This window comes from Plecotus auritus (assembly GCF_963455305.1).
Source record: "Plecotus auritus genome assembly, chromosome: 6".
Classification (NCBI taxonomy): Eukaryota; Metazoa; Chordata; class Mammalia; order Chiroptera; family Vespertilionidae; genus Plecotus; species Plecotus auritus.
Window position 1 is genome coordinate 86,007,755 of NC_137773.1, and position 14,364 is coordinate 86,022,118.

Here is a 14,364-nt window from a genome sequence, read left to right on the forward strand (position 1 = left end):
GATGAAAGAAAATTAGTAAAATGTATATGAAAACCTTCCTCCTGTCAGAGTCTGCGGCTCACCACGGGACCAAGAGTCAAGTCCCTGCCCACTCACATGCACCTCAAAATCGTGAGACCCAGCCCTAACTGGTTTGGCTCAGTGGATAGAGCGTCGGCCTGCAGACTCAAGGGTCCCAGGTTCGAATCCGGTCAAAGGCATGTGCCTTGGTTGCGGGCACATCCCCAGTAGGGGGTGTGCAGGAGGCAGCTGATCGATGTTTCTCTTTCATCGATGTTTCTAACTCTCTATCCCTCTCCCTTCCTCTCTGTAAAAAATCAATAAAATATATTAAAAAGAAATTGTGAGACCCAGACCCAGCCTGCCTGCCCCATTGGGCTAGATCCAGACCCAGCCAGTCCCACCCTTGTCAAGCCCTGCCAGGCAGGGGGCATGGCCTCAGGTCCCCTGGCCTGGCGCCAGGACAGGGGGGTGTGGCCTGAGGTCCCCCAGTCCAGACCAGGGCGGGAGGCATGCCTTGAGGTCCTCCATCAAGCCCTGCCAGGTGGGGGACACGGCCTGAGATGCCCTGTCAAGCCCAGCTGGGTGGGGGACATGGCCTCAGGTCTCCTGGCCCAGCACCAGGACGGGGGGGCGTGGCCTGAGGTCCCCCAGTCCAGACCAGGGCAGGAGGCATGCCTTGAGGTCCTCCATCAAGCCCCGCCAGGTGGGGGACACGGCCTGAGATCCCCTGTCAAGCCCAGCTGGGTGGGGGACATGGCCTCAGGTCCCCCAGCCCAGCACCAGGAGGGGGTCCCCCATCAAGCCCCGCTGGGCAGGGGCACAGCCTGAGTTCCCCTGACCCAGCACTGGGGGTGCACCTTGAGGTTCCCCCATCAAGCCCTGCTGGGTGGGGGGCGCAGCCTGAGGTCCCCTAGCCCAGGACCAGGACAGGAAGAACAACTTGAGGTCCCCTGTCAAGCCCTGTCGGGTGGGGGGGTGGGAGGGCGTGCTGCCTGAGGTCCCCTGTCAAGCCACACCTGGTGGGGGGCACGGCTTGAGGTCCCCCGGCCTGGCACTGGGGCGGGAGGAGCAGCCTGAGGTCCCCTAGCCCAGCACCAGGACGCGAAGTGCACCTTGAGGTCCCCTGTCAAGCCCCATGGGGGTGGGCGAGGGCATAGCCTACATCTCTGCTGAATGCTTGTTAAGGCTCCTTATGGGAACTTGGCTTCAGCTGTGGGTGCAGCCATCTTTGTGACGGAGTGATGGTCAATTAGCATATTCCCTCTTTATTAGATAGGATACTGCAGTGGTTCAAGAGGATTTTATGGAAAATTGGGATAATCCCCATGACCACAGCTAAATAAATACGCATAAGTAACCTGAAAAAAAAAATCATTTGTACTAGTTTTTACTTCTCCAGGATTTGTCGGTTCTTCCTAGTTATTAAAAATAACTGACCTATCAAAATACAACTGCTTTTGATACAAGATCAGCTCTACAGTGACAAAAAACAAACAGGGAGAGCTAAAAACAGTTAAACTACACTAATGAAAACTTATTAATCAAAAGCCCTTCCCACTCAGATCATTTTCTCTAATTCCATTCTATCCATGGACAGCTGAGGGAATATCTACTCAGAAATGCACCCCAATTTATGTGAACCAAGGCTAGGAAGACCTCTGACATAGATGCAGAGCAAACTTCCACTTCCAGCCAGCATGGAGAACCAACCATTAACTCTCCTGCTACCTGAAACTAAAAAACGTTAGGAAATGTAGGCAACAAGGGTTTTCAGACACCAGGCACCAGGCTATACAGGATGGAGACACCTGCAAGAGTGGAAACACATGAGGCAGCCTTATGGTTGCCCATTCTTACTGCCTAGATGTTTCAGGCCATGGGCAGGGAGGAGGAACTGAGGGGGCTGGTATCCCTGAGATGAGCACAAGTCAGAGTCTGAGGAGATAAAAGCAGTGACCAATCATAGTACCACACAGAGAGACATGCGAAGACAGCTGCAGAGAACTACAGGGTCCTCCTGAGTAGCGCCTATGTGTGAGAAAACCACCAAGGCTAGGGAGATGACCACCTGCAGAAGCAGAGGAAACAATCCTCGGGGCTCACTCAGTGCTGCAAAAGGCCCACTTCCCCCAGAATGAACCCAATGGCTGGATAGAAAAGCCTGTAATTCATGGGCATTGGGCTGAGTGCTCAGAAGGATGTTGCCCAGGAGTGGATGAAGCTAGCCCTGAGCGCTGGCCTGATTAACAAAGCTTAACAGCAAGCCTCTGCACTGATGGAGCAAGTGACTAACTGTGCCCCAGCAAAAGCTCAAGGACATTTGCAGGGATATAAGAATAACTAACTCACAAGGTAAAAGTCACAATGCCTGGTATCCAATAAAAAATGATTGGGTTAGCCTTAGCTGGTTTGGCTCAGTGGATAGAGCACTGGCCTGCAGACTGAAGGATCCTGGGACAAAGGTGAAAGAAGCCTCTGTTGAAGACACAGTGTCGGTTCTCAGAGCAGAGCAACTTTGCATTCTTACTTCTCCTGAAGGTCAAGGGGCTAAGCCAATTATGGTGTTATTTGATCTTTCCATTAAACTAATAATCCTTGCAAGAGCATCATTTCCAATGACAGTTAAACCCAAATAAGGGCAGATACCATGAGAAGCTCGCATATCCCTATCTCCCCACTACTCCTTCCCCCTTGCACTCTGCCCTGGAGCTTTGCACAGTAGCCTTTGATGAGTTCATCCAAATTATAAAGCCTTGTCCCACTATTGGGCCTTCCTTTACCCAGAGCTGAATTCCACAGGCATGCTGAACTCCAATCACTCAGGTCTTGCCCTAAATATGGCTTCCTCAGCAAGCTTTGCTGAACCCACCCCCCAATTCTAAATTAGGTCTCTTACCATATATGATTGGCATGCTGTAATTTTCCCTAACATACTTATTGAATGTTGTGTTTATGTGTTTATTAATGTGTTGTATGAGTTTATTCTGTAAATGATTTTTCCACCAGTCTGTAAGATCTATGACAGGGACCTTATATGTTTGCTTAGGCTTTATAATCAGTACCTGAGTTTAGAAAGAGGTCAACAAAATAAAAGAGGTTACGGCTTAATAGTTTTCCAAGCCCTTTTGAATGCTTCTTCTGGATCCATACTGCCTAAATCACTAATGTATTCACCAATACCTAACTGGGTGACATAGATTTGAGCAAAGATATGACTGAGTAGCCAGGATGAGTCAGCCTCAGAAACTCTGCCTGGAATCCCTGCAAGTTCTCAACTCCTCGAGGCACTGTCCCCTACCTTCCCCCCCGAGGGCCACTTCCCACAGGCATCCAGGAGACCAGGGCAGTCTCTATGGCTTATAAAAAGATTGCTTCATCACCTAATTCCAAAGTAACAGAATCATTTTTATTTTAAAAGTCTTTTAAGTTCCTTAGAAAGTTTTAGAACTGTATTATTTTCTGCCTGCCCCCAATTAGCAGCATATTAGGTGATTTTTTTGTAAACCACTATCACATTCTAATTTTTAAAGTATATACTTAAGATGCTATCCTTACTAATAAAAGCCTAAGTGGTCATCATGCCGTGATGCCCTCACGCCATCAAAAGATGGCTGTGTGCACAGTGGGCACACGCAGGTGGGCAGGGCTGGGCTTGATGCTGCGTGAGGCACGGAGCCTGCCTGTGAGTCCAGCTCCATGTGGCGAGGCCTGCCTGGGGGTCCCGCCTCCTGGCTCTGCACAGCATGGAGGCAGGACCCCAGGCTCCGGCCTACCTCTTTGGGGCAATCAATTGCGGGGCTCCTGCACTGTGACAGGGCACAGGCCAGGCTGGGGGACGACCCCCGCCCCCAATCGAGGGCATGAATTTTGTGCACCGGGCCTCTAGTAAGATATAAAAGCCAACACTTAACTTACTGTTAAGAAAAAAACCCTCAGCATGCTAGCTTTAAATTTTGTATAAGCCAAAAGATATAACAGTTTCTTGAAGAGAAGTTAGAAAGAACCACAAGAACATTCAGATTGTAGCTATTTACACAGGTTTCCTGCATAGTGTTCTACATCATGATTACCTGGTTTGTCTGTTAACCACTCTCAAATAGAAAAAAAAGGCACACTATCCAAAACCAGGCAGGTTTTTCCCCCTTGAGAATTTCCTCCTCCAGCCTTTTCTTAAATTAGAAATGACCAACAATAAAATTAGTATGGAGTAGGGTTCTAAACTCGAGTATATATTTTTACTAGAGGCCTGGTGCATGAAATTCATGCACAGCGGGGAGCGGGCCTAAGTTGGCAGTCAGACGTCCTTAGTGGTGCCACAGAGGTGGAGGAGGCTCCCTCCACCGCCGCTGTGCTCACCAGTCGTGAGCCAGGCTTCTGGCTGAGTGGCGCCCCACTCCCCTGTGGGAGCGCACTGACCACCAGGGGGCAGCTCCTGCATTGAGTGGCTGCCCCCGGTGGTCATGTGCATCATAGCAACCAGTCGTTCTGCTGTTCAGTCGATTTGCACATTAGCCTTTTATTTTATAGGATTGATTTCAGAGAGAAAGGAAGAGATAGAAACATCAATGATAAGAGAGAATCACTGATTGGCTGCCTCCTTCAGGCCCCCTACTGGGGTTTGAGCCCGCAACCTAGGCAGGTGCCCTGACCAGGAACTGAACTGTGATCTCCTGGTTCACAGGTCGACCAACACTCAACCACTGAGCCACACCAATGGGACTTGAGTGTGTATGTGTGTGTATGTATATATATATATATATATATATGTATATATATATATATATATATATATATTTATTTATTTTTTTTTTTTTTTTAATATATTTTTATTGAGTATATTTTTTAATGCTAAATTGAGGCTAGGTAGGGAGAGCATACCTTTCCATACTTGCTGAAAAGGTTCTTCAGATCTGTTGCTCGAGTTGTGGAGGATAGTCCACTGACCCACAAATTTCTACCAGAACTGCTGCTGATACGACCTGGAGTAGGAGAAGGAAGATTATGCTTTCCCACCAGGAATAACAGTAACCATGACCACTCCTAAAATGTGGCTCTCTCTTAAACCTAACCACATTCAATTTCAATGCTTCTTTTTTCTTTTCAATTTCAACTCTTTTAATTCAAGAATTTAATTATTGTCAACACATAGGACAGAGATGAAAATCTGGATGGGAAAAAGTTTTCTTACTTGAGGAGTAATCTTGTCCAGGTTATTACAAACTGAAATGTCTTTCAATGATCAGATCTCAACCAAGATAGCAGTTTCTACAACCCTTGCTACATTATTCAGTGGAGAATAGGGTTGTAACAGGATTCACTGTAAATTCCAGAATGTGGCAATTTTCAGGCCCCTCCCTCCTACGCCAAGGGATCCATAGGTGGTTCCCCACCACGTAAGTTAAATCATACCTTTTTCATCTTTAATGACTGGCTTTATATCTTTTTCTTCCTTAAAAGAACTAGAGACAAAAGTTAATGTTAATCATGCAGGAAAAAAACAAAAGAGAACTAAATTAAAAATATAATGTGTGCTAAAACTGAATACCTACCAGAAAATTAGTCTGAAATAAAATTTTAACAAGACATTTGCAAGCTTATATTGGATATTTGACCCCCCAAAATACAACATCAGATTCTTAAAACAATTCGATTTAACTAAAGAGAACACTTAGCAATTTAAGAACACAACCATAGTCGGTTGAGAAAAAAAGGAATCAAATCAGCCACTAAAAATACACAAAGAGAAATAAAACATTCTTTAGAGATAAATTACAATTTCGTCAGTCTGGCTGGCCAATTGTAGAAAAAACAGCTTATGTGTGTCATTAAACGACCAATGAAAAGGAGATAGCGTCTGGTCTAAAACTGAGAAAAAACAAACCTCATTTTCTGATCAGCGCCCTCACTGGCTGAGGACTCTTTAGGAGCCGGAGGGACTTCATTACAAGCTTCAAAAGCAAACTTCTTCACGTCTTCTTTGCTATCTCTGGGGTCTGGGCTTGAGGCTTCCTGGGGTGCTTCTGCGACCTCCTCGCTAGAGGCTTCTGTGCGCTCTGAGGCTTTACTACTCTGCTCAACTGGCTCCTCTAGCCCTACAGGCTCACAGTCCATCCTCTCGTCACCGCCTGTCTGCTCCACGGGCTCCCTTTTCACTACCGCTAACAGGGTGTCTGCCTCGCTCCACTGAGCTTGTGCTGTTGACTCGCTGGCCAAATCTAAATCACCCTCCTCCGGATGGCCGCTGCCAAAAAGGTCCTCTTCCTCCGCAAGCTTTCTGTCTGGCCCCACGCTACTTGTATCCTGTGCAAATGGCTGCTCCAGCTCGGAACCTTCTTCTTTTACTGGCTCAGATTTACAAGTTTCCCCCAAAATGTCGAGTATTTTCTCATTTTCTACGGATTTAACAGGAATAGAATGGCACAAGGTTTAATTACCAGGGAAATAAAGCAATCACAAATGTGGAACTGGCACGGCTGCCACACTAACACGAAGAGAACTGCTAGCTACACAGAGATTGGAAAACCCGCGGGTACACACGTTACACTGGTTACACTACCTGCACTCCAACCGACTGCTAGAGTAAGCCGCTACGCTACATGGAACAGGCCCCCACCGATTTAAACACCTACAACCACTTGGCTGCTTCTCAACAGTCTTCTTCATGTTTTGTTCAAGTCTGGGTCTTCTGACTTATTTTTCCAATGTCCAAGGTGCTGAACCGAATGCAGTCATCATTCAATGACAGCTCAATTTCCAAATTTCTTTGAATTTCTTTTAACAGAACAGTCCAATAGGAACACCAGAAACTCTTCAGATGGCGAGAGATAAACGCAGTCCAGAAGGGAAATAACATGCTGGAAATTTTCATGAAGAAACTCTGTTTCCTCTTCTGGAATCCAGTCACTTCTCAGGTTATAAGTTCCCTGACAATTGCTTTATCCTGCCTTAACTACATTAATCAAATTGACTGCAGAGAAATATCACAAGATCTGTTTCATGTGTAGAAACACATGGAAGAATCACAAGGAGAAATTATGTAAATGCCATTCTATGTGGTTGGAGAGATGAACGTAATCACTACATCTCACCACATACATCTGACCTCTAGAAACCAGAACAGCAGTTCCACAGATCTGGTGATATGAATGGGTTTCCAATCTCTGATCCTTGTACGATCTGGATTGTCCACCATTAAAATCATTTACAAGACCATAATACAGCATAAAATATACAGAAAGCTTGAAAAAAATGTAGTGAGAAAAACTTTCAAACCATAACTGTTGTGATTCTCTTATCAGTACCTGGCTCCAAGAGTGGTTCTTCAATATCCTAATTAAAAAAGAAAAGGAAAATAATGATCAACAGAATTTGATGAACAAGAATAGATCCAGAGACAAATGGCGGGGGGTGGGGGGGTGGGTTAGAGAGCAACAAAAGGACATGTATGCATGCATATTAGCATAACCAATAAACACAGACACTGGGGTGGTGGGGGCTTGCCCAGGGTGGGAATGGCTGAGGGGGGGGGGGGCGGGTCAAGCGGGGGAAAAGGAGACATATGTAAAACTTTAGACAATAATAAATAAATAAATAAATAAATAAATAAATAAATAAATAAGAAAAGAGAAAGAAAAACCACAAGGCACTTAAGAACTGGGCAGATCCACTCAAAAGAATGCATTCCGTTATACAATCACTTTGCCATTTCCCCCCCAGCAAAAGCAGAAAGGCAGCAGTAATATTTAGCCTGTTCAATTCTTCACTCAGAGTCTGGCCATCCCAACCCAAGTTTAAGTTGATCTAATGGCCTCTGCAGTTGGCAGACTCCCATAGTCAAGGCAGAAGTTACACAGTTGGCCACTGCTTTATACATCAAACCAGACTGGAGAAAAAAATGTGTTTCTCGCAACATAAACTATTATTTATAACTGGAACCTGTTAAAACCATCTCTCTACCCCGTTAAAACCTTTCCCTGACTTCCCACTGAAAACAAGAACACCTGCCAAATCCTTTCCCCACCCAAAGACTCTGGCAGTCAGGCCCACCTGCTTCTACAGTCCCACTCGGCCCCTCTGCCCTTACCCTCTGTACTCCATTCCTACAATAAGCCATGTTCCCTTCTACCCCAAAGTCTTCTTTTCTTCTTTACTGGGCTAACTCCTGACCAACGTCAGACCTTAATTCAAACAGGACTTCCTCCAGGTAGCCTTCTAGATTGGCCAACTACTCAAACTTCTCTTCCAGTTACATTCTTTGTTGGTTATTAACCCTGCCCCCACTAGACTGCAAACCCTGAAACTGATCTGTTTGGCTCTCAAACCTCTTATCCTTAGCACCCAGCTCAATATCAATCCTCAATGAATCATTTGTACACCTACACATCCTTTCCAAATATGGAAAACCAACCACTCATGTCAAGTTTCCAATCATGCAGAAACAGATGGTCACTTACCGAAGGTACTTTGAAGTCCAACGATGAAGCATCCAAAGTGCTCTCAAAGCCTTCCCCGTCTACCTGAAAGATAATGGAAGGTCACTTTGTGGGCTCAGAGCTGTGAATGCCTAGGCCTAGGCCTCACTACGTTCCAGGCAACCCATGTATCTATTTCCTTCAGATATCTACTGCCATCCACAAGTAGTCAGATTATTCAGTTTATTACTTGCCTCTCTGTCCCCACACCTGCTCTAGCACTGGATAACAGCAGCATCACTGACAGAGGCTTGCAGATAAAGGTATTCTGTCAGCATTGCCCAAATGAATGAATGAATTCACTTCCAGGCAGTTTCCACATACTGGTGGTCTACATATACCACTCATCCATAGAATTCCCAAAGCAGAACTCAAAACCAGGTACTTCTCCAATTTCACTTGGTAGCAACACTTTTAAAATAACAGTAACAGGGTACTTTCTTCTAGAGTGCTGTATTTAACAAACACTTAACTTGACTATTTTCTTTTTACTATTTACTATATCAAAAAACAAAATAAAAATAAAAAAGCAAACAAATCCCACTTATCTTAAAGATTACTAAATTTGAAGGTCTTTTACCTTTCTAAGTGAAATACAAAAATATCCCTTTCCAAATATTTCTTTTATCATTTTATAGGTTTGAACCTTATAACCTGGACACTTCCATTAACCAAGAAGTTAGAAACCAAGTACATGCTCTGAAAATAATTAACATGATACAACAGGATCACGCCTAGAGAGGGAAAATCAGTTGCTTAATATTATCCTAGGTTGAGGAGTGATGTTTGGAGTTTGTGGCTTTTGTCCCTGAAGGTTTAAAGTTCAGTCCTTCGAGGGAGGTTGTTTTAGTTTAAAGCTGTAATGCCTTAAGTAAACAACAAGACCAAACTAGAATGGCTGGGCATGCCAAGTTGGTAAGATTCAAATGACCATTATTTCTAGGATGGCCACCACAAAGAGCTCTATGCCAAAATACTGGGAGAACTTGAGAAGGAGACACCGGTAACAGAATTAATGTCCTACCTTACACACCAGGATATTAATAGTGAATCCCTTTAATGGAAGGGGTTTTTCTGGGGTGACAAATACTTTTTTCACTGTATTTCACACCTTTTAATATGACCAACTATTCTTTTGTTGTTGTTGTTGTTAATCCTGCGAATATTTTGCCATTGATTTTTAGAGAGTGGGAAGGAGGAGGAAAGAGACACACATTGTTTTCCTCCTGCTCGCACCCGGACCAGGGCCAGGGATTGAGCCTGCAACTGAGGTACGTGCCCTTGACTGGAATTGAATCCGGGACCCTTCAATCCCAGGGTTGACATTCTATCCACTGAGCCAAACCAGCTAGAGCTATTATTATTATTTTTTATTGTTAATCCTCACCTGAGGATATTTTTCCACTGATTTTTAGAGAGTGGAAAGGAGGGAAACAGAGAGAGAGAGAGAGAGAGAGAGAGAGAGAGAGAGAGAGAGAGAGAGAGAGAGAGAAACATCGATGTGAGAGAGACTCAATGGCTGGCTGCCTCCCTCATGTGCCCCTACTGGGGCCAGGGATCGAGCCTGCAACCAAGATTCGTGCCCCCGACTGGAAATGAACCTGAGACTCTTCAGTCAGTGGGCTGATGCTCCCACCACTGAGCCAAACCGTTGAGGGCATGACTGTCTATTCTTATGCATAAACTTTCTAAAACATCTATAAGATTATCTGGATGATGAAGTTATAAACTGTTTTTATCTTTTTAGGTTTTTCACCTACTTTTTTAAAAGGAAAATACTTTTATCAACTGTGCAACCTTTTATGGCTTATGCTTAGAAAGTGTCTCCCACCCAATTAGAAATAGTCTCCAATACTACAGAAACATTAACGAAGAAGTTATTAATATCTGACCTATGTTGAGTTTAAATGGACAGAATTTACCACTAAGGTTCAGTTCCTAAATTAAATGTTTATGGTGACTGATTTTGCTGCTTGCTATTTAATCAACCAACCCTTAGCATGTTCTTGCCCATATAAACAGCACACAAGCACTGGGAGCCTTGGGCCTCCTGCCACATTCCACATGTATTAGTGTTACCTACAGCATGTTCTGTGAGCTGAGCTGGAAGCTCACTCAGCTGTGCAGCCACATACTCTTTGCTATCACAAAGGGAATCGAGGATGCTGTCTGTGCCATCATCCCCAAAGTCTGGGGCACTGCTGTTCTCGATTTCAGCTTCTTCTAACACACTAACATCCATCATGTCAATATTCTGCAAGCTCTCCAAACTTGCTTCCACATCCTCCTATAAAGAGGAATGAGAGGTATCAATGACCAGGTAGACCAGGACTCAGAGCTCCTGCTGCTGTCTCCACTGTCATGCCACATACCTGCCCGTCTCTGGAATCCTCTTCCAGGCCATTATCTTCTGTGCCTTCTTCCTCTATCTTCTGCCCTAATTACAGAATAATTGTTCAATCAGATAACACTCAGGTCTAAGCTTATAATTAGTTTATGCAGAATGATAAATTTCAATCTTAGAACAAGTTACAAGGAAACTAGAAGATGTGCCTGTTTTGTTTTCTGTGGTTTTTTTGAAGTATTTTACTAATTAAAATTTTTATTTATTTATTTCAGAGAGGAGGTGAGAGGGAGAAAGAGATAGAAACAAAAATGATGAGAGAGAATCATTGATCAGCTGCCTCCTGCACAACCCACACTGGAGGTGGAGCCCGCAATCCAGGCATGTGTCCTGACCGGGAATCAAACCATGACCTCCTGGTTCATAGGTAGACATTCAACCACAGAGCCAATCAGGTGAAGTGCCTGTTTCAATGTGTGCAATTTTGTCTCCATTGGGATATGAATATCTAGGATTTCTGTAATACTATCAAACAAAAAGCATTTGATTTTTAACAAAATACCTAAGCACTTCAAAAAATTTCAAAACCACTCCAAAGTAAAACAAACATCCCAAAAGAAGAGCAAAGGATAACAGGCATTTTCCAACAAATATAATTTTACAAATGTAATATCCATCTTTAAAGAAATGCAACTTCAAATAACATTCTGGATTATAAACTTTCTGGCTTTCCCTACATTACACCATTTCAAGCAGGCTGCCTGCCTTTCATCAGTCTTCAGCTCAAGAACTTTTATCTGCAAGGCAAAGGCTACCATAAAATCCCGAGTCTTATGAATACAAAAGAACTATTTATAGTTAATGCTAGGTATTCCCAAGGGGTTAAGGGAAAGGCGAGGCTCCACATGTACCGAAGGCCTTAAAAATGTATATGCTCTTTATTCCAGGTGTTCCCCTTAGTACATGCACTAAAATGTCTGACAAGGGATTCAAAACATAGATATTTATTCTTTCTAGAAAGTGTACATAGCCTAAACACCTGAAAGGGAAAGAAATTATAGCACATTTTGTTCATATGTGGATACCAGCATGGGGAGTCAATGGGGAGAATGGGGTGTAACCCGGCAATATCTGGAGACATTCTGGAGGGCACCAGACCTGGGGTGTATGTGTGCTACTGGCACCTATTTAGTGGATAGTGAGTGACCAGGGATGCTGCTCACCATACCACATTGCATAGGACAGCGTCCTAAACAAAGAACTATTTACTCTAAATAGTTAACAGTACTAAGGCTGTGAAACCCTGTGGTACACCACACAATGTCTTGTAACTTAAATAAGCTCTCAAGAATACTTAATATGGTAAAATTCCCATAAAGTTAAAAAAAGAGGCTCTGGCTGGGTAGCTCAGTTGGTTAGAGCATCATCCCAATACGCCAAGGTTGTGGGTTTGACCCCTGGTCAGGGCACTTAAAACAATCAAACAATGAATGCATGAATAATGGAAAGACAAAAATCAACCTCTCTCTCTCTCTAAAGTAAATCAATAAAATTAAATAAGTAAACAAAACTATGTAGATCTCCTTTTAAAAAACACATGTATGTTTGTATACATGCAAGCGTGAAGATGCATACAGATGGAGATGACTGAGGCAACCACCAACAATGGTTAAAATATGGAGTGGTATAATTAGAGATAACTATTTTTACATACATACTTTTTACATCTTCCAAATTATTGAAAAATATTATTTTTATAATTTTTAAATAAAAAAATTAAACATAAAAAACCTCAATCTTTCTTTTTTTTTTAATCCTCACCTGAAGATATGTTTTTATTGATTTTCGACAGAGAGGAAGGGAGGGAGGGAGAAAAACATTGATCTGTTGCAGCCTGTAGACACTCAATGGGGGATCAAACTTGCAAACTAGGTATTTGCCCTGACTGGGAATCAAACTGAAGCATCCATCTTATATAAAAACTGCTGTTTGAAATTTTAACCCTCTATTTGGCTTCTGTAAATGTTTGCTTGCTTAAATAATAAGGAAAATAAGACTACTCCCACTTCAGAGAGGCCATTAAACCTTCCCCGGACAAAATTATCAGTGCTGGCACCAGGCCAGGCCTTTGGTTGAGGTCTCAAGGCCCCAGCACATAGGGGCTCTTTAAGAATTTGCAAAAGGGGCTGGAAACACCCCATATTTGGGAGACAAAGAAGGTAAAAACATATAAATAGGGAAAATTCCTCCACGTTGGGGCCCAGAATTTGAGAGACATTTTCCTCTGGACCCGCGCGTAATAAATGTAACTCCATCTCTCTAAGTATTGCTTGGTTGTTCTCTGGTTTTCTGTAACAAAACCCAACCTTTTTGGTGTATGGGATGATGCTCCCACCAACTGAGGTCCTAGTCAGGACAGAAACTTTGACTAAAGATTCAAACTGCAATGTTTACAACTTAAGTATTTCATTTTTCATTATTATCAGTTACCACTCAAGAAATGTAGTTTTATATGTCAGAAACTGTATTCTTTACATCTTATTATTTAAACTCCTCACAACGCTAGCAGGTTTATTATCTGTATTTGACACATAAGAATTTGGTTCAGCTCCAAAGCTGGGACTAAAAAACTCAGCTGTACCACTTCCCATTATATCTAAGCGCAGCATACATACCCTTCTGAAATACACTGTCTAAAAATGTTTGGCAGTTGCAACCAATTTCTAGGCCTCTAAATAGTAGCCTGCAGTGCACACACAGGATGTAAACAAGAAAAATGCACATCCTAAAGCTTCACCAAAAAGTGCCCTAAATAAGAGTGGGAATGACAAATACTGAGCAGATAGGCTGTACCCCAATCCCAAGGGCCTGGTCTCTGCTGACTAAAAGCTGAAACGGGGATGGTGGGGAGCAACAGGGCAGAAACTAGAAAATCAAATTTTAGTTTCTCACATAAAACATAATTCCAAAACTTAATCTTTCAAAACACATCCACACGTCTTCCACAATTTTAGCTACTCTTTACTTTTAAAAGGCAACACTCTTGACTTCCCAGAATTAGTCCCACTCTTGCACAGACTCTGGAAAACAATTGGTTAATTCTTCCTGATCACTTTTATGTAATCTTGAGGACCTAATTTCAACTAGGACACCATGACAATGTAATACTCCATATCACTAACCAGGAGCCCAAACATCTCCAAAGGATATGCTAGCTCAATGACCTATAGGTGCTATCCTCTGTCCCTGGACTTCAGACCACCTACCTCTTCCTTCTCTGAGTGTTGGTGACTTTTCTGAAAATGGGGAAGGGACCATTGCTAGAGCTATCCTATATAATAATCCTATATAATAAAAGGCTAATATGCAAATTATCCCTTCGGGAGTTCAACCGCTTGCTATGATGTGCACTGACCACCAGGGGTGGTGTGGAATGAAGGAAGGCCCCGATGATTGCTGGCCAGGCCTAGGGACCCTCCCAGTGCACGAATTTCGTGCACCAGGCCTCTAGTAATGGTATAAGCATTCTCTCTATACAAATGAAAG

General features: G+C 43.4%; 1 protein-coding gene across 2 annotated transcripts in view; it reads right to left on the reverse strand.

Annotated features, from left to right (window-relative positions):
* The window catches only part of SAFB2 (scaffold attachment factor B2), a 40,070-nt gene that overhangs the window by 22,242 nt on the left and 3,464 nt on the right, over positions 1–14,364 (reverse strand). The window contains exons 3-9 of one of the 2 annotated variants that reach the window (XM_080674974.1): positions 10,847–10,911; positions 10,554–10,761; positions 8,457–8,515; positions 7,305–7,332; positions 5,885–6,395; positions 5,413–5,462; positions 4,882–4,982 (exon numbers count right to left, since the gene is read on the reverse strand). In XM_080674974.1, coding sequence (XP_080531100.1) covers positions 4,882–4,982; positions 5,413–5,462; positions 5,885–6,395; positions 7,305–7,332; positions 8,457–8,515; positions 10,554–10,761; positions 10,847–10,911 — 1,022 coding nt within the window. Of the gene's footprint in view, positions 1–4,881; positions 4,983–5,412; positions 5,463–5,884; positions 6,396–7,304; positions 7,333–8,456; positions 8,520–10,553; positions 10,762–10,846; positions 10,912–14,364 lie in introns of both variants that reach the window. The other variant, XM_080674975.1, reaches the window with a different exon arrangement.